Raw genomic sequence first — 26,327 nt, 5'->3', positions numbered from 1 at the left:
TACTTTTTTCAACACTGGCAAAAATGTGGGCGGTGAATTTCTTCAGATCTTCTACCGCTCCGCCGTTGTAACTTCAACAAAAGTTTAGCGAAATCCCCCTTTAACTGGGATTCCGCCGAAGTTACAGCAACAGAGCGGGAAATTTTCTGAGGAAATTCACCCCCATTGTTTAAAAAGTATCTCTCGACTGTGGGTGACTGAACGCAGGTGCTTTCCTACAAAGAAAAGTCATTACTCCATTTTAAGAATAATTAGAATCTAAAAACCAATTTGAAATCCAGCTGCTAATAAAAAATTGAAAGTTAGTGTCTCTCCCCAAAGAAGTATTTGTAAACTCAGAATGGTGTGCTACCCCCCCCCCCCCCCCCATAGTGTCAGTAAGTCCTGGATCTATCTTGACTGTGAGAAACCTGAGGGAAAAGGGAAGCAGCCGGGCTAAATGATTTAATAACACTAGTATATGTATGGGTACACTGAAACGGTTTAAAATAGGCAGTTTCCTTTTATGTAGATCTCTGTTTGAAGGAGAATTCCTGCAAAAGTAAACAGTAGCTTGGCAGAGCTGTTAGGAGAGTTCATAAATCTGTGCCAAACACTTCTTTCTGACAAAGCAGTGAATTGCTGGCATACTTCAAATAAAGTGTTTTCAATAAAGTTGAACGGTAAAGCCTAATGCTTAATTTCACGACCATGCAATGCTGCACCCAAGTAATCCTGTCATGTCTGGCTATAGTTTTTTTTATATATATAGTAACGGTGTGAAATCACTTTAGAGATGCCAAAGTATTTGTTCACCGAGTGAACAGAGCCTCATGAAGGTGTTTCTGCTTGAAGATAAGGGATAAGATACTGGAGATTTAGAAGAGGATGTAAGGTGTAATGAGAAAGTTGGATGTTTTTCATTCATTCATCCTCACCTAAAATTAATTTACTCTGACATCTTGTCCAAGAGGCCATTCTTCAAGTGTGAACCTAGGCAATAATTGCCTTTAGGCCATTTGATCACAGGAGAGAGAAATCACCATCAACCCTGATTCGGTCCTTAAGTCAGAATCTCCATCCATGCATTTTACAGGAAGGGACAATTGCTTTGTAACCAGCAGTCCTAACTAATTCTCCCTTTTAAGAGGTGTTGAGGCCTCCTGCAGTACCACAGCTATTGCCCCGACTGAGATCTGCTGCCCGGCACAGACAGGAAAGTTGAACTTGGAACCTAGTCTGTATATCTTAGTTATATACTGTCTCTACCAGCTGGTTCACAGGGAGAGCTAAATGCTTTTAAGGAGCAATATGTTATTGATTGGTGTGGTTGATAGAATCATCAATATTGGAACTGTAACAAAATGCAGAAACCTTTAAACCGCAAGCATCGCTGTGCTCCTAATGTCTTTACACTGCTGCTGTTTTTCAATATAGTTTGTCTGAGGCATTTATAGTTGTGGGTTCACACCAGCCTGCATGTTGAGCCTCACTTTGCTTCCCAGGGATTGTGCAGTGCAGCGACAGCTGATTTCCTTTCGGAGTCACTTAAGTAAAACATTATCATTTGGAGACACAAAGTTTAAAGTCTTTTTTTTTAAACTGAAAATGTTGGAAATGCAAAGTACTGTAGTTCAGTCAGCCTCTGTAACGAGAATGGCAGGTTATTGACATTTCGATGTGTATCAGATCTGAAGACGGTTTCAGTCTATGTCTCTGATGAAGGGTATGCACTCGAAACATCATAACCTGTCTTTACCCTTTACAGATGCCGTGGAAATGGTCTTAATGAAGTGAAAGGCTCCAAGTCCCAGTCAGTTCTTTTTAAATGTTCCATGCAAGTTGACCATTGAACATCCTGGCCTAGAAATTGGGTTCTGGTCTTGCCAGGGCTGTAGCGCCAGAAAGTTTGCGCCAGCGGTAATGCGGCAGCGCCCGACGAAAATTCGGGTGCGCCGGGCCCAGACGGCGGCGGGCGCTAAAACCCTCCTTTAGCGCCTCAAAACGGGCGTGAACTTGGGTTTCCCGGCGCTAATCCCCCGCTGCGGCACCCGATGCGGTGCGGCAGGCGGAGGAACTGCAGGCCTCCTCCTCCTGTTAAGGAGGAGCTGCCTGCAGCCGACAACTGTCCGGCGGATTGACCCGACATCTGAGCCCGGCACCTCGGGGAAGTGCCGGGCTCGCATGAGACACTGATCAGGGCCGCGGGGGGGGAATGCAGGAGTCCGGGAAGGGAGGTGCGGGCAGGCGGCCGCCGGGAACGCGGCCGGCCGCCGCTCCACCTTTATGCGCCGGCGCACACTGGGGGAAGACTCTGTTGCCAGAGTCTTAGTTGCGCCTGCCACGGGCGAGGCGGGCGCAACTGAATTTCGGCTTGGGGCCGGGTTACCACGGCAACCGGGACGCTGCGCACACCGATGACGTCATCGGTGCTGGCGCAGCGCTACCGGTCTACCGCCGCGGAAGGGCCCCAGGCAATTTAGGAACCGGCGCTAATTGCAGCGCTAGGCCCTCTAGCGCCGCAAAATCGGCGCTAAGGGCACTGAATTTCTAGGCCCCTGTATCAAATCTACATGGGATGCTTTTAATTTCATTAAGCTTAAAACAGGAATGATAACTAAATATTGCATCAGTTATGTCCTGCAGGGCTGTTTAGTAAAACTTTTTGTATTATATTTGTTTTAATTTTCTAATGTTTTGAGAAGACCATTATAAATTTAATGTGGATTTTGGATCATTTTAAAACCAGAATGTCTGTACACGCTGAAGATCCTGTTTCTTCAATATCGAAGAGTTGCTAAGACTGGAAGTCTCAGAAGAGCCAAGGCTCAGATAGTGCAGTGGCTTTGTTTTTAGTGTTGTGACCCGAGTCTGAATCTCAGTCGGTCCCAGTGCGCTGAAGGCCAGCTGTCGACTGTTAAATAATCCCTGGTGAAATGAGTTTCCAACTTTACTTTGCAGCAGATGGTAGTATGGTAGTTTGGAGGTGACCACCACTCGTATAGCCTATCACTGGTGTAAGATAACAAGATACAGCTTTATCCAGCATCCTAAATGGACAAAGCATGTTCTTCTTGGTGATTTATAAGGTAGACTTGAACAGTAGGCAATCCATGTACATGCAGTGCACTCTTGTAAGAGTTGCAAATTACCACTTTGTCTCCTGTATTTATTTATGGTATTCTAAATAAACTGAAAGGCCTTGGTAAGGACACATTTCCACATGTCTTAACAGGTCACATAAAAACCACTTGCTTGCAGGAACTTCAATATAAATATTTTGAGAAAGCACCGGCACTCAAAATGGCACTGTGACCCTGGAGCCACCTGTGGTCCACCTTCACACCTCAACCTTTTGTCTCTCATGACCTTTGCTCATGGTCTGGTTGGCTGAAACTGAGAATTGGGGCTGCTCCCTCTCCACTTGTTCTTCAGTGGCTTAAAACCGGAGACTTGCCAATAGGCTATCCCTATGTCGAGAAGCACAGGCCTCTTGGAAACTCCGCACTGCCACACAGTTCAAATCGAGACCCTTCTGTGTGAGGAATTGCTGATACAGAGCACTCTCGGGAGCCGCAAGCCTACATTTCGTTGTACTGCACTTGTGCACTAACAATGACAATAAAGTTGATTGATTGATTGATTGATTGGTGTTGTATCACTCAGCCATACACATACCAGAGCAGTGGACCTTAAGCAAGATATTGCTGGGGATTGTGATCCTTGGGGGGAAATAAAAGAAAGGCAGGTTATGTCATTTTGGGTATAGAACCCATCAGGATTCACAACCCAGAGCATCAAAAACTGTTTTTTCTCTTGACAAATGCTGACTGACCTGCTGTGTATTTCCAGCATAAATACGTTTGCCCAAAGTAAATAGTACCATGTCCTGGCTCCTACAGGTAAATCACACACACTCAAATGAATGAACTTACAGCTGACAAAACAATTACTCTTAATATGGAGGGTCTAATCATATATGAATCTAAAATCATGGAATCATACAGCACAGAAGGAGGCCATTCGTCCCATCTTGCCCATGCCGGCTCTTTGAAAGAGTTATTCAATTAGTTCCACTCCCCTGTTCTTTTCCCGTAGCCCTGCAATTTTTTCCTTTTCAAGTATATAGCCAATTCCCTTTTGAAAGGTACTATTGAATTAACTTCCACCACCCTTTCAGGCAGTGCAATCCAGGGGCCGAATGGTCTACTCCTGCTCCTATCTTCTATGTTTCTATCACAACTCGTGTAAAAAAAAAAAAAAATTACTCATCATCTCCCCTGTGCTTCTTTTGTCAATTATCTTAAAATATGAATGAAATCAATAGTTAACCTGAAGTGAATGAACTTGCGTGAAGTGGTTAAATTTCCAGCCTTGTATTACCTGCAGCCAGATGTTAATGACTTGCCCTCGTTGATGCCTTTATATCGGCAATGGTAGTTGCGACAAAGTTTCCCAATGGCAACAGTAACATAAAATTGAGCAATCTTTATTTTTTTTTTAGAATTAATTAAGAAACCAAAGTAAAGGGCTAAGGATTGTAGTGCAGAACACTGCCAAAACTGAAAAGTGTTTAAAAAATAATAGTTAAGTTAATAGCTTGGACTATATCTACTTCAACTGCATAGTCTGTTAACCAAAGCATATTTCTTATTTATGCATCAAAATTTTGGAATCAACATTTCCAATTGTCAGAATTTTATTCTTGGCTATTAATTAAGGCCTACTAATGGAACCAAAAGGTGAAGAGCTTCGTAGCTTTGTCTTTTTTATTAGTATCCTCAGGGTTTAAAACATGAAATGTCACAGTGTGCTGTGGCACAGTAGGCTATCAGATTATCCTTTATTTCTGGGACCTATCCACATTGATGAGATTAAAGTTATTTCTGCCTGCTGTGAAAAGGGTACTGGATATCCAGTTTGTAGTGGGTGCAAGTTCACATGACTAAAATACCCATAATTCAGCATTAATTGGCACTCAGCTGGCGATCTTGTTAAGAGAGGTCAGTTTAGGTATCTTTTAGAATCTGCTTTACTCTGCATCATGATCCATGGCAAACCTAACCAAGGGAAATATTTTTGCTGATACTGAGCACCCAAAGTGTTCCATGCCACCGGTGCCATTAAAAAAATTTACATTTCCGAACTATGGAAGATATAATTTTTATTTGAACGGGTAAAAATTCCCCCTGACCTCTGTGCTCAAATTTCTGATGTATGTTCTCGGTGCCAAAACTTCACGTTTGAGTGTAGATTGATAAAATCTAGCCTGAAATGTCAACTTAATACCCATTCCAGATCACTTGTCCTTGCACCCATTTTGTTTTCCCCTCTTGTAGTGAATAAGTTGTCCTCTATAAAACAATGTTCTGTTATCAGTATGAACATCGGAACTGCTCTGTGGCATCTGCCAATGCAGCCCTCTGCAAGACATTTAGGAATCAGATACATACCCCAAATACTGTCAAATTCAATTTTTTTTAAAGTGTGATTCTCCACCTGAAATTCAGCATGTCATAATTATCCTTTGATTGCAAATTTCAGTTGAACCTTATCAAAGTTTCACACATTTCTCCACTGCAAATCTGCCCCAAAATACAATGCACGAGAAAGTTCAGACAAAAGTAATGGATGAAATTAAGAGAAAATTATTTCAGCAAATTCCATCTTGTACTGCAGTTTGAGATTGTACAGAGCAATTCAGTGATCAGCGATGTAAGACACAAAATGCAGTTCATTTCTCTTTGGTAGTCCAAAATAGTTTCCACAAGCTAATCCTTTTTTTCTAGAAATGTGGGTTAGGGATATGGGCAAGATAATTTCTTGTCAAAGATCTCGGGAAGGAAAACAAGAATGTTTTCAAAAATTAATTGGAAAAGAACAAGATTGAAAAATAGATAAAATAAAAAGCTATGGTAACACTATAGCAGCAGGTTTTGAGTTTTTTCACAAACTTTTCACTGAATGAAATGTTGGTAATGTTCCCCATCTCATAGTAATTAGTAAATGGGGGGAAACATTAGAGTTTGACAAAATAGAAATTTATGATGAAATTGTCAATTACAGTACTTGAAAATTCATAAAGGGTAGAGGGTCAAGTGAGCTAGATCCAAGAGAATTTAAAGAAATTCGAGTCGAGGTAGGTGGGCTGGTGGCAGATGTTTTGGCAACTCATTGGTCACAAAGTGGACACAGGAAGGTGGGGTAAGAGCTAATACTGTTCAAATCTTTTTAAAATGTCAAAATTATGACACTGGGAATTATAAATCTATTTACTTGACATCTTCAGTGGGACAATATTGCAGTCTAGTAGAAAGGAAATAATTCCAACCAGCAAAGATTTATAAAAGACAGATTATACCTAATAGATGTATCAGCATTCTATTTTATTTCATCTTGACTTTCGGAAAGCATTTCTTAAAATCTTATTCCCCGAGCCTTTGACTAAACTACTTTGACTAAATGTTGACCTTTATCTCAAGGCGGCTGGAATACATAGGGGTAGAAGTTATGTTAGTTATAAGCTCTAGTTAGACCCCATTTAGAGTAGTGTGTTCAGTTCTGGTAACCGCACCTCAGGAAGGATATATTGGCCTTGGAGGGGGTGCAGCGCAGATTCACTAGAATGATACCGGGGTTAAAGGGGTTAAATTATGAAAATGTGTTGCCAAGACGAGGCTTTTATTTCCTTGAGTATAGAAGATTAAGGGGTGACCTAATTGAAATTTTTAAGATGATTAAAGGAGTTAATAGGGTAGATAGAGAGAAACTATTCCCTCTGGTGGGAGAGTCCAGAAAAAAGGGGCATAACCTTCAAATTAGAGCTAGGCTGTTCAGGGGTGATGTCAGAAAGCACTTCTTCACACAAAGGGTAGTGGAAATCCAGAACTGTCCCAAAAAGCTGTTGAGTCTCGGTCAATTGAAAATTTGAAAACTGAGATTGATAGATTTTCGTTAGGCAATGTATTAAGGGTTACAGAAACAAGATTTAAGATACAGACCAACCATGAACTAATTGAATGGCGGAACAGGCTCGAGGGGCTGAACGGCCTACTCCTGTTCCTTTGTTCCTCATAAATCTGCAGATGAAGGGTGAAACTGTAAATGGGATAATAAATGTGACAAAGTATAATAGGAAACAAAAAGGGCTGATTAATGGTGGTTCTAATTTAAACAGTCTTTAGTTTCTAATGCTTCAATATTTATCATAAGCTTATGAAAAACCAAACATCTTAAATTTGACACCTAGCTGTTGAAAGCAGGACCTTCAGAAGAAAGGGAAATTTAAATGCTAATGGCAAGTACTTGAATAAATAAGTTCAGCTTGGAACTGATGGTAATTGTAACATATTATTGCGAAGTGCAGGCTATATGAATGAAAAGAGTGCACGAGGGAATTAATTGCATCCAATGCTTACATTTAATCGACGCCAGGGAAAAGGAGCAGTAAACAGAGCTAGAGACTTGGTAGAAGACCAGGGAAAACCAGTTAAAGAATTCATGAAGATTTTCCAAGTTAGCTGACTTCAAGAATCAAACCATAAAGGACTGATTTACAGCACAAAATATTCTTCGAGGTGTACATGATATGGTGGCCAGAAAAGCCCAGTGATGAGGAAACCGATGCTGTGCAAGAGGACAAGAGATAAGGAAACGACCAAGGAGATTCATTGAACCACAAGGCCTATCAAGCTCTGTCAGTAGACGAGAAGTAGAGCCATTGCTGATGGGGAACATTGAAGTTGCCAAGTACATGGAGTTCAGCTGCAGGGAAGTAAAAGCTAGTAGATTTGCTCATGTTCGATACAAAATTTGAACAGTTTGGAATTTTATCAGGTTAGGAGAGTGATAGAGACAGCAGATGGATTTAGTAAGCTGAGGGAAAGATGTTTCTAGCCACATCAGACCCAAGCCAGGTAATTCAAGCACTTACTGCAAACAGGAAGGATGTTTGAACATAAGCACATACCCTTCCTTTGGACTGCAAGTTGGAATTGAAAGAGTAAGAGGCAAAATGGAAAGAGGAAAAGTTACAAAGAGAAGGAACTTGAATTTCACCCAGAAACAATTGACGAGGGAAATGCGCAGAATTGAGATTCAAGGAATTAGAAAGAGGACAAGCTTGAGTTTCGAACAGAAACAATAGATAAAGGCAGGATGACGGGGGTTGTGTTCACAGATTCGAGGAGGTGCCACAGCTGTTGCAGGATAGAGAGAGAGGGCATTCTTCTGACAAGCCTGCACAAGAGTGTCAACATGCTGTTCGACCATGGATGCGTCAATTCTGTTATCAACATGCATTTTCCAACAAGAGTCATTAGATGGCAATCAGAAGCAGGAAGAGTGGCTGATTATTTTTGCTCCTCCCTAGCTTAGAGGTATCGAGCCAATTGTAGCACCCCTACTGCTGCCCTGGCTGAGATCAGACAACTCAGTACAGAGTGAGGATCAAAATTGGGACCTCCTGGTCTGTACAGCTGAGTTCCATACCAGGCAGTGCATTTTCCAATGGAGCCGTTGGGGGAGCCTCTGCATGAAATGTGAACTCAGCAGCCCTGCAAGATGTGACTTTTGGTACCTCTTGCACTTTCTGGAAATCATGCTCTGTTAGCAGCAACCTTCAAAGATGTATTCCTAAGAGCTCTGTTAGTTACACAGGTACATCTGCATACTATTATGCCATCCAACATGGGTAACTAACAATATATTGCATTGGTTGTGAGGGCAAAGAGAATGCTGTGATTCAGAGGATAAGTCAAGTGGAGATATACTGACCCCCCCATGAAACATTGCTGAGGCCACATTTAGAGTATTGTGTCTAGACGTAGTCATTGTACTTAAATATTGAGGTGGTGAAAAGGATTGAGAGAAAATTATGCTAGCTTTTAAATCATTGAGCTATGAAGAGATATAAGGAAACTAAATCTATTCCTGTTGGAAAAAAGATTAAGAAGGAACATGATCCAAGTTTTAAAAATAATGAAGCGAATGTAGTGAGGTATGTTATGCGACATGAAGATAAGAAATCTGCAGCACACTGCAGAAACCACTCGCTGAAGCTAATGTTGCGGCAATATATTCCATGGAAGGCAAACCAAGTCTCATTTGTGCAAATGAAAGCTGTCACTATAGGTTTCTCATGTAAATCTGGTTGACATTTACCTATCTATTAAATTAGTGTTTTTAATTTCCCGAGTGGCTGTTCTGAGTATGCCAAAGCTGCTGTCATTTGATGTCTTTACAGCCCTGTTCATGTACTATCCTGATTCATTGATGCCAGTTGACGTAATTCTGAGACCCCCAAACCTCTGACTTGAGTGCGACTTCATTAAAATAAGATCTAATGTTCAGAATTTCTTGACTTCCCAGCTGACAAGCTGGTCTGCCATTCATCTTGTGATGCACCATGCAGATTCACAGCAGTGATCCTGCACATCACACGTTACTGCTGCCTGCTGAGACCCCAGAGTCTTTCTTCCCTGGATGAAAGGAATGCCCCTCAGCACAGTTGCACGTCATCACCTGGTAACTGGTTTCAGAGATGTATTGAGCTAGGCCTAGCAGCAGAGCAGGTCAGTAAGGGATGGTGCAGGAAAACCCGGGAGACTGGAAAGGGCAGAAAATACCTTGAAGAGGAATATTCATATGGGAGACTGAAGAAAATGTGGATTTTTAACCAGGCTTTTCTGGGCTGGGATTTAATTGTCCCTACTTGGATGCCTCATGATTGACATTCAGGACTGATCTGCAGATTTCTTAAGGAGTTGGCAATGCTGGTTGATGATTTCAGTGGATTGGTTCCCAACTTTGACTGAGGACCTGAAATTCATGGTCTTCATCAGGGAAAAAATTCTCCCCTCAGGTACTTTTATAAATAGTTTTACAGAGTATTTAGCTTGGGAGAGCAATTTTAGATTAATGTTTGCTCCCTCCTCCCTCCCCCCCCCTCTCCTGCCCCCCCCCCCCCAATAATCTTTCTCTCTCAAGTCTTGCCTTCCTAAAAAAGGATAAGCATTTTGGATTGGCTGATCATGAACCTAGATAATACTGTACTGATAGTAATCCTATCAGAACCTCTTCAGACATCTCTCCACAGTGAAATTAGACTGTTGAAGTGCTAGCAATATGGAATAAAATGCCAACAGACAACAGATTTATTGGAATCTGCTTTAATCACAGCTAACACTTTGAAAATACCTTTTATTTTGCATAAATTTGCTGCATTGGCACATTCAAACATTTAGCGTTGAAAATTTTTAGCCTTGCAATTTGTGTTAATGAGTACATATTAACAGGAAAGCTTTTTTTTTACAACTTATTGGTTGCAAATATACAATATCAGAGAGGCATGGTGCATCCATGCTGTGTACACATGGTAGTACATGACTGTTTGACAAGTGGCACAATGCTGTGGGTTGCTTTTTTGACAATCCAAGAAGCTTCTGTTTATGTATTTTGTGGGGGTAAAGAGCGGTAGATTTCAAGGCGGTTTCTGTGCAGATTGCATAGTTCTTCTGTAAAGCCACTGTTGACTCCCATCTGTTAACCTAATACAGATTAATATTTGTGTTTGGTATCTTATAGAGACACCTATTATGGGTGGCCAGTGTTTTTTTTCTCCCAGCGATAATTGCCCAGAACTTCGGGTCTCCACGGGTGAGTACGCATGGGGTACTCACCCGTAGGCCCAATGGAAGTGGCGGTTTCCTGCATGCACTGCGCATGCGCGGGAAACCAGCACTTCTGTTCCCCTGAAAGCAGGGGTTAAGAGGTCGAACGTGCGCGTGGGAGAGGCTGCACGTACGCATTGAACTTACGTTTTTTTTGCAGGTTTTCCCGGGAAGGTAAGTCTCCTGAAGTTAGACATATAAAAAGCAGTCGCAAGGCCTGCTTTTTACAAGGTAAGTGGTGAGTTAATTAAAATTAAAACATTTTTTCCACAGGTTTATTATTTTTTAATATTTTAAAGAAAGGTAAGTTTATTTTTAGCCCCGTTAGAAAATAAAATTATTTTTTTCAAATATTTAAATTATTGTTTAAAATAGTTATTTCATGTAATTTATAGTTTATTTAAAAAATGTGATTAAAAAAAAAAATTATTTGAAGATTTTGTACTGGCCGCGCTAGACGTGCTCCTATCTAGTTATCCAGCAAGTTAAACACTTATTCAAAAATAATTCTTCGTGAAGCCGTTTGCTGTTTTGAAGCTTTACTTGAACAAATTTGTGAAACTGTAAACAAAGATAAAGTATGTTTTGTACATAAACTGAGTACTATACATTCGATATTACATAAGATATAAACATATTTACAACAGTAGAATAGACTAATTGTATAACTAACTAACATTTGGACTAACTTCTGTAACTATCAAATATTAACCTTTTATAAACATATTATTGTCAAAATACTACCCTGACAACGTTGCTATTATGCTAACAAACAAAGATACTCAGATATTGCGCTTGGCCTAACATATGAAATCAGATTACATTGGATTGTGAAACCCTTATGGAATCCTCCATTACTGCCAGGTTCTTCCTGGAATTCTACTTCCTGGGATTCTACTTCCTGGGATACACAGGAAGCAAGGTACGAAGGGCAAATGACCTCTGTTTCATACAAACACACTGCTAACACATAACCACCACCAGAGGGTGCTATCTGCACATAAAATAGTCCATTGGTCCAGAACAGATTTAGTGATGTTTTGGGGCTCATAGTATTTCTAAGTTTGACAGCAGTTCCTTTCAAACTTATGAATGAAGCATTCCCTGCTCCGATTGGCTCCCCATGGCCCACGTGATTCCAGGGGACGCATCGAACTAACTGCGCCCCTGGGATACGCAAGCACTGTGTGCTGGCAGTTGGAGCAGGCCCAGGATCAGAATTCCATGGGGGCCCACAGCTCAACGGCCGGCGCGCAAGGTAAGTCCAGGTCGGGGGCTTGCACCCGCGGGAAGCCCCCGACCCGAATTTCTGGGCCATTGTTTTAATTCCATGCCCACAGTATCACTACATACAAGTGTAGTAGAGTGTCTCTTTACAGCATCTTTGCTTCATCCTTCAAAAACCTCCTTAAAATCTACCTGTTCAACTGTGCCTTTGATCACTTCTCCTAATTCCTCTGCTTCGCCAGCTTGGATCCGATCCCAAACAGTGAAGCACTTTGGAACATTCGGTTACATTAAGGGCACTACATAAATGTCAGTTGTTTCTGCTGTCCAAAAAGTTTATAAATCAGTAGCTCTATGCCTGTGGAGATTCCTTGATAGCTTTAGTATTTAACTCATGGCATCTACTGCATGCCTCTTCTGTGAGCTATATTTTCTGTCTTTCCTGCAAAATTCTCTCCTGCTTATCACAACTTCATCAACCAACCTTTTCCTCAGCCACAGTAGATGGTAAACTGGTTCTATGGTAAACAGTGAAGCTCAAACCATTGTGAATGTGGTGAAAAATAATCTGTTGATTCCTAGCAATCTGTAATAATGAACTTTGACTATGTGGTGGGGAGGTACACAAAGGGGCAGCTTAACACCAGCTGTAGCCACTGCACTGCTCTCCAATCACAGTGACTCGTCAGTTCTTTTTCTGTAGTACATTTTACCATTTTAGACCACTTTTATTTTTCCATCTCACTTAACTCGCACCCTCTGGCTCGAGGTGGTTATGATTTATTTCCCTACCGACACATTGTTGAAAGGCCAATGTTTGATGTAACACAGCCGTACAGGCCCGGATTCGGGCAAATCAGATGGCAAACTACTGGATTGACTGACCGATTTAAAAAAAAAAAAAATCAACCTTTTATTTCATTAAGAAACAATTTTGCAGTACAAACTTACTGTTCCACCTGAAACATAAGTAACCACAGCACACCTTGTGTAGAAAATACTTGGATCTGGGTTCAAGTCCAGCAGATGGATTGCAAAAACCTCGATAGTTGTCAAGATTCCTTAAAGTAAATGAGTTTAGGCAGCTTCGACCCAGTTCCCAGTGGACCAGAAGTCCACAGCACAAACTCTCCTTAAAAGTTAGTAAAATTTAGCTTTCTTGGAGAGGTCAACAAAGAAAAGTAGTTTGGAAAATAAAGAAAAGTCACACTGGAGTGAGGGTATAATGTTGGGACCTTGTGACAGTCAGAGAATCAATATATTGCATTTTGAACATCTTTACCAAAACTGAGAACGGTAAGAAGAAAGAAACACAAACCTTTTAAGAGCACACGAACATAACTGATTAATAAAGAAAGCTGTCGTCACTGTATTCTACTGATCAGCCAGTTAAATAGATTGGCAGACAACTGTGTAATGATATAATTAAACATCCATATTAGCCTTGTAGAGTAGAACAACAGGTGTCCCAAACAGCCCTCAACAGCGAGCATGGAAAAGGTTAAACTAAGTGCTGGACAACACACATCTTGGCACAATTACATTTTTAACATTCAACAGAGTCACTTTGTGTCTCATAATCAATCAACTGTTAATGTCCTCACCTCATGAAATGTTTAGCCACAGTATTCCAGAAAACACAGATTGGAACAGAAGGCCTGAGAAATGAGACAAAAAATACTTCAGTTAATAAAAAGTATATTTAGTCCAGAGCAGCACATTGGTCATACTCAACTGGAGTCAGACAACTGCTGCTGTGAGAAGATTTAGCTTTGGAACCTTCTTGAATTGTGTTTTTGTTTTAGCTCCTAGCTTTAGATCATCATCTTGTGCATGATGATGAAATTCAGCAGCTGCTGCTTCATTGCTTTTGATACCAGGAAAAAGGTCTGAGGATTCAATGTGATGTCATTGTAAGGCTGTAGACTAAATGGCATCATTGCATCAGTACAGTACTCTGAATCTACAGAGTGTCCTTGATTTTTTCTGATAAATGCTTTAAAAACATTTCAAGGCTTTGTGAACATGAAGATGTCCCTGACAACAATATCAGTGGGCAGAACAGTGTGCGATAAAACTGTGGTTTTCATGGGTGTCCTCTCTGTGCTGTGTTCCTTAGCTTAAAATAGGTCCTGGTCGGAAAAAATAACAAAATATAGACATCTGCCTCTGGGAAAACTATTCTGTGGCATATCCAAGAGCTAGAAACAATTAACAAGTCTCACTAGACTATTAAGTAATAACATGATAGCATGATCTTATAAGGATATCCCCAGCATTAACAGTGGTTGTCAGACACTTAAGGTGACCATCACCATGGCTTTGGGCATGTTTGTGGAGCTTGCTGTTCATTGCTGAAATGAATGAAGTGCCTCTGTCGTGCAATTTATCATAGGTGAGACTGTATTTCAGTGGGTTTATGGAAATTAGGATTCCTAGTTAGTTATGGTTTGTATCTGGCCCCAATGGTCGTGGAGGTGAGGGTATGATGGGAACATCTGCATAACACCACAAAAGACTGAAACTGGCTCGGAGCAACAACTATCTGCACCAAAAATGAAGCAGTTTTGTCTTGTTTTAGCTTTGTAGAGCATCCCTTTCATTTGGTACTAATCAGGAGGTTTTTTTGTTCCTTTTAATCCAGTTGCTAGTAGTCAGAATCTTGTCCCAAGCATAATTTGATATAAATGTTCCAAATTCAGTCGGTTGTCTGCAAAGTTTGAGAGAAGAGCCACGTTACTTGTGAACAGACACGGGGAAAAATTCAGTATCGCCCCATTTGGGGTGCCATTATCGGCCATGCGCAATGTTTAGCGCCTGGCGCTAATTATCGCCTCCGACGGCAAACTTGGCTTTTATCGCCCCTGGAAGTGATTGGAGCGCTAAGTCAGGTGCTTCACACATGTCTTATGGTGCAAAGGCCGAGGAGCGAGGCGCTAACTCAGAGTGCTGGCGAAGCTCGTGATGTCAGTCAGCAATGGAACACAGACACACTGGCGCTGGCCAGTTCTTTAAGGGGAGTTCTGACGAAAGGTCATTGACCTGAAACGTTAACTCTGTTTCTCTCTTCACAGATGCTGCTTGACCTGCTGAGTTTCTCCAGCATTTTCTGTTTTTATCTTAAAGGGGAGGGTAGATTTTGCTCTCCATCCACATCCTGCTCATTGCAGCCTTGAATCTCGGCATGGAGAGACGTGTACATCAAATCTGCTGGGAAGAACAGTGGAGAGACCCAGGGAAAGAGGTCAGAGTGCAGCCCCCACAGTCTCTTTTAAATCGATACAAGGAAGGGCAAATCAAAATGAACCTGCAAAGTGCTGCTCAGTACCCAAAACTCCTTCACACAGCGTTGAATCTCTCCAGAAGTCTCTCTCTCTCTCTCTCTCTCTCTCAGAATGCGTGGTGCAAAAATGTCACCAACAAAAAAAGGCAGGAAGTGGCCACCTTTAAATAGCGCTCCCCCAGTCCCTTTCTGACTGCAAAACGCTCCCCTCAACCTGTCGTTGCTAGCGGCAGGGGGCACCACTCAATATACGGTCCGGGGCGCTATCGGGGCTTTGCACACTCAACTGACGTCATGGTCTGCCGGAGCAGGAGATCGTGGCGGTAGTGTTTAGCGCCGCTGCAAAATGTCTAGTTAATTTCACGAGCGGCGCAAACATCACCGTGCCCGGGCGCTGGTTGCTTTGTGCCCCATTAGCGCCCTCTTAAGGGGCTAACGGGAGGCGCAAACCAACTCAATTTTTCCCCCACAGACTCTGGTCATTATCACATTGCTGTTTGTGGGAGCTTGCTGTGCGCAAATTGGCTGCCACGTTTCCCACATTAGAACAGTGACTACACTCCAAAAAAGTACTTCATTGGCTGTAAAACGCTTTGAGACGTCCGGTGGTCATGAAAGGCGCTATATAAATGTAAGTCTTTTTTCTTTTCCTGTAGCTGTCGGTGTTTTCGATAGGGCTGCTGCAGGGGGCAGAAGTCAATTTCGTGTCCGGGGCACGACCGGGGCAATGCGCACGGCAATGACGTCACGATCTCTGGGTGAAAGAGATCGGAGCGCAACGCTACCGCAAAACTCCCACCGAATATGGCGGGAGTCGATGTCAGTGCCGTGCCTGGTCGCAAAGACATTTGCACCCCGTTAGCACCCCTCAGGGGTGCTGGGAGGTGCAAAGGCACCCAATTTCACCCCCTATGCCTTTGACACTTGCAGATTTGACTGCTCTGAAGTTTTTCCAAGTTCTACTTACTACATACTGCAACTCATCCTAAACTCTGTGCCCACACAATATTCTGCATTAAGACCTGTAACCAATTAGCCATGTGCTTGCCAGCTTTCCTGCTGTGGATCAGTTTGTAAATCCTTGTTCTCGTCTACAAATCCTTCTATGAGCTAGTCCTTCCCTAGGTAGATAAACTCATTCCATTCAGTGCTCCAGTACATGTCCTCAGCTCTTCCATTTCCCCCTCTCTTTGCTCCACTTATGGCTGCAGAGCCTTCAGCTGTTCAGCACCTCACTCTAGAAATTATACTCCTCGCTACCTCTCCCCTCCTTCAAAATTTTCCTGAAGACCTGCCTCTTCAGTCTTGCTTTCACTCGCTACGCCTTTATCCTTCACCCATCACTTCTCCGGTTTTGGTTGTTTTCCACGTTTGCAAAATGCTTCAGTACATTAAAAGCACTACATAAATGTAAGTTGTTTGTTAGCTTCCAGGATATGCCAGATTATCTGTGGGAGCTAACTTTTGTATTGGGCATGAAAAAAAAAGTATCTGGAGAAGCTTGAAAAATGTCACAAATATTGGAATAATTACAGCAGGTGCATCTGATGTTGCTGCTCAAAGTCATTGGAACTGTGGGTGAACATGACTCTGGTTGTGTTGGGCTGAATGATTAGACCCCTAAGAATTAATCAGATAAAAATATATATATATATATTTTACAGTGTAGGAGCAAGAATAAAATGAGTGAAAATCTGAAAGAAGAACAGAGGATGCTAGAAATGCACAGCAGGTCCATCGGCATCTTTTCAGGCTACAAGAAAGGTCATGTTCAAGAACTGTGATCCACCAGCATGAAGGGACCGCCCCCCCCAACCCCCACCCCGCCTTCCTGTGGATGATGGGATTTGGCAAATTGTCAAGAGTTCCCAAAGCTTGGTCTAGCATGCATGATGCAGTAATACCCAAGGCACAGGAATGAATGTGATTTTATACAACAAGAAGAAAGATTATGTTTAATACACTCAATAAAGAAGCTGAAACATAAATAACACAAGTAGTTGTGCAATAAAGCAATGTCTTCTAGTGAGGCTTTATTCTGTGAAAATCCTGGCTGATAATCAGGATGGTTGGCAATAGGTGTGCATAGGGGTTTCTCTGTAAAGCTTGATATTGTGGGCTCTCACTCACGTGCTCTATTTTCTTCCCCCCTCTCTCATCTTTCTCTCTTGATGTTCTTTGCATCCAGCCATGCTTCTTGTCTCTGGTACACAGCATGACCTTCTGCGATTCACTCTCCATTCTATAGGAAATATTGAACACCTGACGATGCAGATTTTCAAATTACTTGAAATTCTTTTGATTGCCTCCATAAATATTTTTCTTCCATTCAGTGATGACTGCAAGAATATTCAGCACTGATGGTGGACAGTGATAACTGAATTGAATTAGACTGCAATAAATCGGATTTTTCTTTATGATCATGTCAACTTAGCCATTTTCTGGAGAAAAAAAATCAAAGAATAGAGGATATGTTATAGGAATGCATTGTTTAGAGTCTGCTTGTGAGGATGAATCTGATCCCTCTTCCCAAAGTTACCCCTGGCGCTCCTGAAAGCAGAGATTTGTTCTGAGGTACAGTACCACAGGTGCCCACAGCTCTCCAGTACTTGGGTTAAATGGCATTCTTCCTCCGAGAGACATGCACAGGAATATGGACGCTAATTGTAATACCCCCACCATGGATTGGAGGGTAGCTAATGTTACCCCACTATTCAAAAAAGGTGGTAGAGAGAAAACACGGAATTACAGACCGGTAAGCCTGACATCGGTAGTGGGGAAAATGCTAGAGTCCATTATAAAAGATGTAATAGCAGAGCACTTGGAAAACAGTGACAGGATCGGACAAATTCAACATGGATTTACAAAAGGTAAATCGAGCTTGACTAATCTACTGGAAATTTTTGAGGATGTAACTGGTAAAATAGATAAGGGAGAACCAGTGGATGTGGTGTATTTGGACTTTCAAAAGGCTTTCGATAAGGTCCCGCATAGAGATTAGCGTGTAAAATTAAGGCACATGGGATTGGGGGCAAGGTATTGACTTGGATAGAGAACTGGTTGGCAGACAGGAAGCAAAGAGTTGGAATAAACGGGTCTTTTTCCGAGTGGCAGGCAGTGACCAGTGGGGTACCGCAGGGATCGGTCCTTGGACCCCAGCTATTCACAATATATATTAATGATCTAGACGAGGGAACTAGATGTAATATCTCCAAGTTTGCAGACAACACAAAGCTGGGTGGGCGTGTGTGCTGTGAGGAGGATGCCGAGAAACTCCAGTATGATTTGGACAGGTTGGGTGATTAGGCAGAAGCATGGCAGATGCAATATAACTTGGATAAATGCGAGGTTATCCACTTTGGTGTCAAAAACAGGAAGGCAGATTATTATCTGAATGGCAATAGATTGGGAAAAGGGGAAGTGCAACGAGACCTGGGTGTCCTTGTGTACCAGTCGCTGAAGGTAAGCATGCAGGTGCAGCAGATGGTTAAGAAGGCAAATGGTATGTTGGCCATCGTAGCGAGAGGGCTCGAGTACAGGAACAAGGATGTCTTGCTGCAGTTGTACAGGGCCTTGGTGAGACCACATCTTGAGTATTGTGTGCAGTTTTGGTCGTCTTATCTGAGGAAGGATGTTCTTGCCATGGAGGGAGTGCAGCGAAGATTCACCAGACTGATACCTGGGATGGCAGGAATGACATATGAGGAGAGATTGGGTCGATTGGGCTTATACTCGCTGGAGTTTAGAAGAATGAGAGGGGATCTCATTGAAACTTATAAAATTCTGACAGGACTGGACAGACTAGATGCAGGAAGGATGTTCCCAATGGCCGGGGAGTCCAGAACCAGGGTCACAGTCTAAGGATAAGGGGTAAGCCATTTAGGACTGAGATGAGGAGGAAGTTCTTCACCCAGAGAGTGGTGAACCTGTGGAATTCTCTACCACAGAAGGCAGTAGAGGCCAATTCATTAAATAGATTCAAGAAGGAGTTGGATATATTTCTTAAGGCTAAAGGGATCAAGTGATATGGGGAGAAAGCAGGGACAGCGTACTGAACTTGGATGATCAGCCATGATCTCATTGAATGGTGGAGCAGGCTCGAGGGGCCGAATGGCCTACTCCTGCTCCTATCTTCTTTGTTTCTATGCTTCAATTGAGACTTGCACGCACCAGTAATCAAATGTGGATCCATTCCGATCTGTATATCTCCGCACCAGTTAAGTGACTGTTTTTCATTAATAAAATTATTTGATGTGCACAAAGTGACATAGGTGGAGCTGTAATGAGAATAACATTGGCAAGTAGTGACCATCATGATGGAATCTGTAATAAATGCCCAATTCATTATTCTTGATCCACTACATTTATCAATACTAAACTGTGTCTATTGTATCTAATTGTAATGGACTGAGTGCTTATTGCTAAGTTTCATTGAAGTTTGACAATCTTACACTGGAGTGATTTTTGAATAGGCAAATAATGCAAAATGATGTTCTGAAATAGACTTTTTTGTCTTGAAATACTGAGGAAAGTTAGGAGGAGTCCTTGGGAGCCTTCACCTGACATGCTGGTTCTGTATTTTGGAGATCAGCCATGTAATGCCACCATGTGGCAGGATGTGGGTCAGCGTTCAGGGCCAGGCACTCCCCTGCTGAGATGCAGCAAATGAAAATGGTTGGGATAGTAGGCATGGGACTGCTTTTGTATAGCTCTTGGTGGTTCGCTGAAGATTGGCATTGGTGGAGCCAAGGAGCCGCTCATAGGTGATGTGTACTGCAAGGAGGCTGGTGACACTGTAAAGAAAAACACAGCGGCATGGGATGTGAACCCCTCTAGAAAGACTCATGTTTTCGGAGGGTGGGGGGGTGAAGAAGGAGAGGAGACACGAGCACTTTTTGTGCTCCTGATTATTCAAAAGTATTATGGGATGAAACTGTAAAGCCTCCATAGTTGAAATAGCCCATCAATGTTTGCTGTCTCAGCTCACATATAAAGAATGGCTCCTTGGGAAGATAAGGACTGTCTGCACTTGTGGAGTCATATCTTGGGCAGAGTCACTGCCTTCAGGAGAGGTGAGGAGAAAAGATTTTTGGGGGGATGAGTTACGTGTTGCCTGTTAAGAAGCACACTTTTGCTGGGCTGATACTCTGATGCTGTATTGAAGAGTAGTTCACTTTTGATACTTTTTTTTTGCTGTTTTCATGAAGAAATAGACAAAATCATAGAATATAATCTCAGAAAAATCAGTCATAAACTCAATTTCACTAATATGGTCTTAATATATTCCATCACTGTAAACAAGTGGGTCTAGCTATAAATGGATGGAATCGCAAGCTCCTGATATGAATGCCAGAACCCCATGTAATAAAATGGAATTTGTCACCATAAACCCAGTGGTCCTGGAAGTAAGTGCTATAATACTGGTTCTTGGATGGATAATCATAATCTTGGATTCTTGTTTCAGAATCAACATCTTCATCATTTGTCATGGAAGCTACAAAAAGCTCCAATGTTGAGATGACCACTACCACAGCCGCAACAACAATGGCTTCAGGAAGGCGAGTCAAGACCACAACAACCCTAGCACCGGAGAATCCTCCGTTAATTCGTGGGACCACTGCAAAGGCACCAATAGCATCACAGCTCCCTGCTGAGGGAGCAGAGTGCTGTGAAGCCACGGACAAACGTGACATATCTTGGCCCAGAACTCAACCAGGCGAGATGGCTAAAATGCCGTGTCCTCTGGGAACAATAGGTGAGAAGCCATCTTATTCATGTAAAGGTTGCTCCTGAAATTTTAAATCGACCAATGGTTTTATTTTCTGAGTTGAAACTTTTAAATTATGATTTACTTTTGAACGATTGACTTTGTAAGATTTAATTTACATTATGTGGAATCAAACAAATGAGATAGTGTTTTAAACTGTGATTCAGGCACCTTGAATATTTTTGGTCGGTAGTTTGAGGGATTCCACAACATGTACACTCTCAGAAATGCCTGTGTTCCAAAAGGTTACTTTAATGTGGCCTATTTATTTGAAGTCGCAGACCAACCTCGGTAATGTTTTATTGAATGTTAGTATAGGAGGAGGCCATTCAGCCCATTTTACCTTTCCCTGTACCAGTTCCATCAGAGCTATACAATGTCATTGCATTTCCCTACTCTTTCCTTGTAGCCTATAATATTTTAAAACAACCATAATGAAGACCAAATATTGAAAATATACTATGACATGCATTAGTGCATCTATAAATTTCTCTAACACTCGTCAGTAAGTTAGGTCGGGTGGGGGGAATCATTTTCAACTTTTCTGCTTGGGCGGTAATCTGGTGGAGTGAACCGCCAGCCCATTATAGAACCCAGCTGATTTTCATCCCATTGATTTCATGAACTGTTGTAAGAAGCAATATAAACGCTGCATTGCTCTTGGATATCAAGCTTTCTAAGGTTAGTGATCATCGTAACCCAGCAGATGGAGTCTGCTCCAGTGAAACATGCCTGTACTCTTGAGGTAACTTTCCCCAGTTCTCTGTGTGTGTATAAAAAGAAACACACACTCTTGGAGACTGAGGGGGAAAGGCAGAAGAGAAGCATGACCTAAATCACTTACATGCTCTCCAGTAAATGGTTAAAGAGCAGTATTGATCGAGACCAACTGGCTGCTTACTCCTCTTCGATGAGTTGGAATAGTCTATGACAAAGGAAGCACCTGAAAAATTGGGGAGAGAAGCGGGATGATTATTGCAGCTGTTTACAATTATGCACTTGACATTTTTTCAATACCTACAGGTGTCGCCATCTATACATGCTTGTCACCTGATGGATTCTGGGATCCACTGGGTCCAGATCTGAGCAACTGCAGCTCTCCATGGATAAACCTGTTGTCTCAGAAAGTAAGTCTCCCTATTTAAGCTGATTATATCGATATTTATACAGAATCTTCATTTGCCTTGTCTTCTTTGCAACTGTGTTCAACCTTGGTGGAGTCATACAGCATGGATTTTGGCCTTTTCTGGGGGGGGAAAAAACAAGAGAAAGCATTGAAAGAGAAATACGGTCTGAGTAAGGAGTAGATTGGTGGTGAATTGCGCCATCACACTCCCATGCTCCGATTTTAAGGTGCAAGATGAAAGCTACTGGCATTGCTACATCAGTAGTTTCCCTTTCATTTTTCACAATTACATCAGTACAATTCTGTTTCTTGCACAGTTCTAAAGGCTTATATTACTGCATAGAGGTACAGGTTCATTTTTTTTTAATGTTGATCAAATTGCTTCCATAGTGTTTAACAGAGAGTTATAATAGTGCAGCAGTTGCCGAGTCAAAATGCACAGCCCCTTTAAGTACCTGTCACGGTTAGCTGCAGTCTGTAGAAACTTAATGAGCTGCACCATAAGCACTTCATTTTGTGGAGATCTGAATGCATTCAGTTCCTCTTCAGCTGTTTTTAAAAATGTTAATGTGTCATAAACATTCATCAGCGTTAAAAAGGCATTAAAATGTGGAATACAGTTTTTTCACAGATAAAAATGAGGTGAAATTAAAGTATATGTTGTGTCTTGAATCCACATTAGTAATGTGCAGTGGTGCTGTAAATTGATTTTTATTAGAAAATGAAGACCAGATGGGACTTTTCACCATGAAGTTTTCAGTTTAGATTTTATTTTTGCATGCATGCTTTTGTGAAAATGTGGTACAATTTGTGTCAGTTCAGTTTGTTTACTCATTAGACCAATATGCCGAAGGATTCCCTGAAAGCTGGATAAATGAGTCAGGCTGCAGCCAATCTGACTGAGTTGGATAAACGTTTAAATTCTGTTTGCAATGTTCGTGTTAAAGCTGTGATAATGGATAATATTTCTGCTCCAATGTGTCCATTCTTTTGAGGGGAATGGTCCACTTCAGCTCTTATAAATTGAGTAATTTCAGCTCAGTTACTCTTGAGTAGCTTCTGATATTTGGTACCTCAATTTGCCAAGATTTTTCTATCTGTGATTGCTGGAGTTTGTTTATATTGTTATGATAAAGAATGCAACTTGAAAATCTAAATGTTTTATATTTTTTGACACACTCTGCAAGAAGGAGCATGGGCAATTCTTAATTTATAAAAAAACTCGGACTTTTTTTTAAAAGAATGCTGGAAATACCATAGAAGATTCAGACATGGGACCAATTTGTGCATCAGTTTGGTGCCAGTCTTGGCTCAGTCTTAGCACTCTCGCCTCTGAGTCAGAAGGTTGTGGGTTCAAGCCCCACTCCAGACACTTGAGCACATAATGTAGGCTGACACTTCAGTGCAGGACTGAGGGAGCGCTGCCCTTTCAAGTCGATGTAAATGATTCCACAGTACTATCTGAAGAAAAGCAGGGATGGTGTCCTGACCAACCTTTATCCCTCAACCAACATCACTAATACAGATTAGCTGGTCAGTTATCGCATTGCAGTTTGTGGGATCTTGCTGAGCGTAACTTAGCTACCTGATTTCCCTACACCAGCAGTGACTGCACCGCAAAAGTATTTAATTGGCTGTGAAGCGCCTTGGGACGTTCGGTGGTCAAGAAAGGTGCTATATGAATGCAAGGTTTTTTGTTAATTGAAACTAAACCCAAACAGCTTGTTCTAAATAATTCAGAGCCTTTTGTTTTCATGGGCTCATGTAACCAAACAAAACCAAAATATTTTCTACAATTAAAGTTTTATTTCTTTCCAGTTCCTCAAGCTGAGGTTTTGTGCAAGTGTGCATAATTTTGTGAGGACAAGAATCAAATGATGCATGTGTGAATTTAAAAGAAAACAAACAATCACACAGCAACATGCATCACATACATATGAGCATAAAGTGTAAACATGTCATTACACTCTCAAACAAGAGGGATGCTTTTCAGCTTTTACAAGTGTGATCTCCCCTCTGCACAATTTTCCCTCTTGTGATCATCCCAGTTCCTTATCCCAAATTTGCCAAAGGTCATTCAATCACAATATAAAGAGATGGGAAAGGCACTCTGATCTGTCTTCCCTCACCCATCTTGAAAAGCTGCAGCCTCCTCATCACTGAATTCAACTGTCTGTTATATGACTCCAAAGGTTTTACCATCATTACCATATCTGAGTCCATTCCATGTGTTGATTGCTCTTCAGGTGAAGAACTACTTTCTGACATCAGTACTAACCTTGCCTTTGCCCAGTTTGAACCAGTAGTGCCCCAGATTTGTAAGGTTCATCATCATGTATAGCTTTATAAAGTCTCCTCTCAGTTGCCTATTTTCAAGGACGAAGAGCCCAAGGTTCTCCAGTATTTCCTTTAATTCAGGCCTTTGACACCAGAATTAGCCTTGTGCCTCTTTTCTGCATCCCCTCCAGAGCCTGAATCTCTCTTGTATACACCCAGTGAAGTGTAGTCCCTTGTGTACACCCAGTGAAGTGTAGTCTCTTGTGTACACCCAGTGTAGTGTAGTCTCTTGTGTACACCCAGTGTAGTGTAGCCCCTTGTGTACACCCAGTGTAGTGTAGCCCCTTGTGTACACCCAGTGTAGTGTAGACTCTTGTGTACACCCAGTGTAGTGTAGACTCTTGTGTACACCCAGTGTAGTGTAGACTCTTGTGTACACCCAGTGTAGTGTAGTCTCTTGTGTACACCCAGTGTAGTGTAGTCCCTTGTGTACACCCAGTGTAGTGTAGTCTCTTGTGTACACCCAGTGTAGTGTAGTCTCTTGTGTACACCCAGTGTAGTGTAGACTCTTGTGTACACCCAGTGTAGTGTAGTCTCTTGTGTACACCCAGTGTAGTCTCTTGTGTACACCCAGTGTAGTGTAGTCTCTTGTGTACACCCAGTGAAGTGTAGTCTCTTGTGTACACCCAGTGTAGTGTAGTCCCTTGTGTACACCCAGTGTAGTGTAGTCCCTTGTGTACACCCAGTGTAGTGTAGCCCCTTGTGTACACCCAGTGTAGTGTAGACTCTTGTGTACACCCAGTGCAGTGTAGTCTCTTGTGTACACCCAGTGTAGTGTAGTCTCTTGTGTACACGCAGCGTAGTGTAGTCTCTTGTGTACACCCAGTGTAGTGTAGTCTCTTGTGTACATGCAGCGTAGTGTAGTCTCTTGTGTACACCCAGTGTAGTCTCTTGTGTACACCCAGTGTAGTGTAGTCTCTTGTGTACACCCAGTGTAGTGTAGTCTCTTGTGTACACCCAGTGTAGTGTAGTCTCTTGTGTACACCCAGTGTAGTGTAGTCTCTTGTGTACACCCAGTGTAGTGTAGTCTCTTGTGTACACCCAGTGTAGTGTAGTCTCTTGTGTACACCCAGTGTAGTGTAGTCTCTTGTGTACACCCAGTGTAGTAACATAGAAGATAGGAGCAGGAGTAGGCCATCCGGCCCCTCGAGCCTGCTCCGCCATTCGATGAGATCATGGCTGATCATCCAAACTCAGTACCCCGTACCTGCCTTCTCCCCATATCCCTTGATACCTTTAGCTCTAAGAAATATATCTAACTCCTTCTTGAATATATTTAAAGACTTGGCCTCAACCGCCTTCTGTGGTAGAGAATTCCACAGGTTCACCACTCTCTGGGTGAAGAAATTCTTCCTCATCTCTGTCCTAAATGGCTTACCCCTTATCCTTAGACTATGACCCCTGGTTCTGGACTCTCCGACCATCGGGAACATTCTACCTGCATCTAGTTTGTCCAGACCTTTCAGAATTTTATAAGTTTTGATGAGATCCCCTCTCATTCTTCTAATCTCCAGCGAGTATAAGCCCAATCGACCCAATCTCTCCTCATACGTCATTCCTGCCATCCCAGGGATCAGCCTTGTGAATCTTCGCTGAACTCCTTCCATGGCAAGAACATCCTTCCTCAGATAAGGTGACCAAAACTGCACACAGTACTCAAGCTGTGGTCTCACCAAGGCCCTGTACAACTGCAGCAGGACATCCTTGCTCCTGTACTGAAACCCTTTTGCTTTGAAGGCCAACATACCATTTGCCTTCTTCACCGCCTGCTGCACCTGCATGCTTACCTTCAGCGACTGGTGCACAAGGACACCCAGGTCTCGTTGCACTTCCCCTTCTCCCAATCTATTGCCATTCAGATAATAGTCTGCCTTTCTGTTTTTGACTCCAAAGTGGATAACCTCGCATTTATCCACGTTGTTGCATCTGCCACGCTTC

General features: G+C 42.2%; 1 protein-coding gene across 22 annotated transcripts in view; it reads left to right on the top strand.

Moving 5' to 3' along the window:
* Window positions 1–26,327, top strand: part of LOC147124680 (adhesion G protein-coupled receptor L3-like) — a 783,432-nt gene that overhangs the window by 603,447 nt on the left and 153,658 nt on the right. For all 22 annotated transcript variants that reach the window (XM_085991353.1, XM_085991371.1, XM_085991380.1 and 19 more), the window contains 2 exons: window positions 20,624–20,914; window positions 21,950–22,053. In XM_085991353.1, coding sequence (XP_085847479.1) covers window positions 20,624–20,914; window positions 21,950–22,053 — 395 coding nt within the window. The remainder of the gene's footprint in view (window positions 1–20,623; window positions 20,915–21,949; window positions 22,054–26,327) is intronic.

Source organism: Somniosus microcephalus, chromosome 1 (genome assembly GCF_052327205.1).
Source record: "Somniosus microcephalus isolate GS21.2 chromosome 1, FLI_Smic_1.0, whole genome shotgun sequence".
NCBI lineage: Eukaryota > Metazoa > Chordata > Chondrichthyes > Squaliformes > Somniosidae > Somniosus > Somniosus microcephalus.
This window is presented reverse-complemented; position numbering and strand designations above follow the sequence as displayed.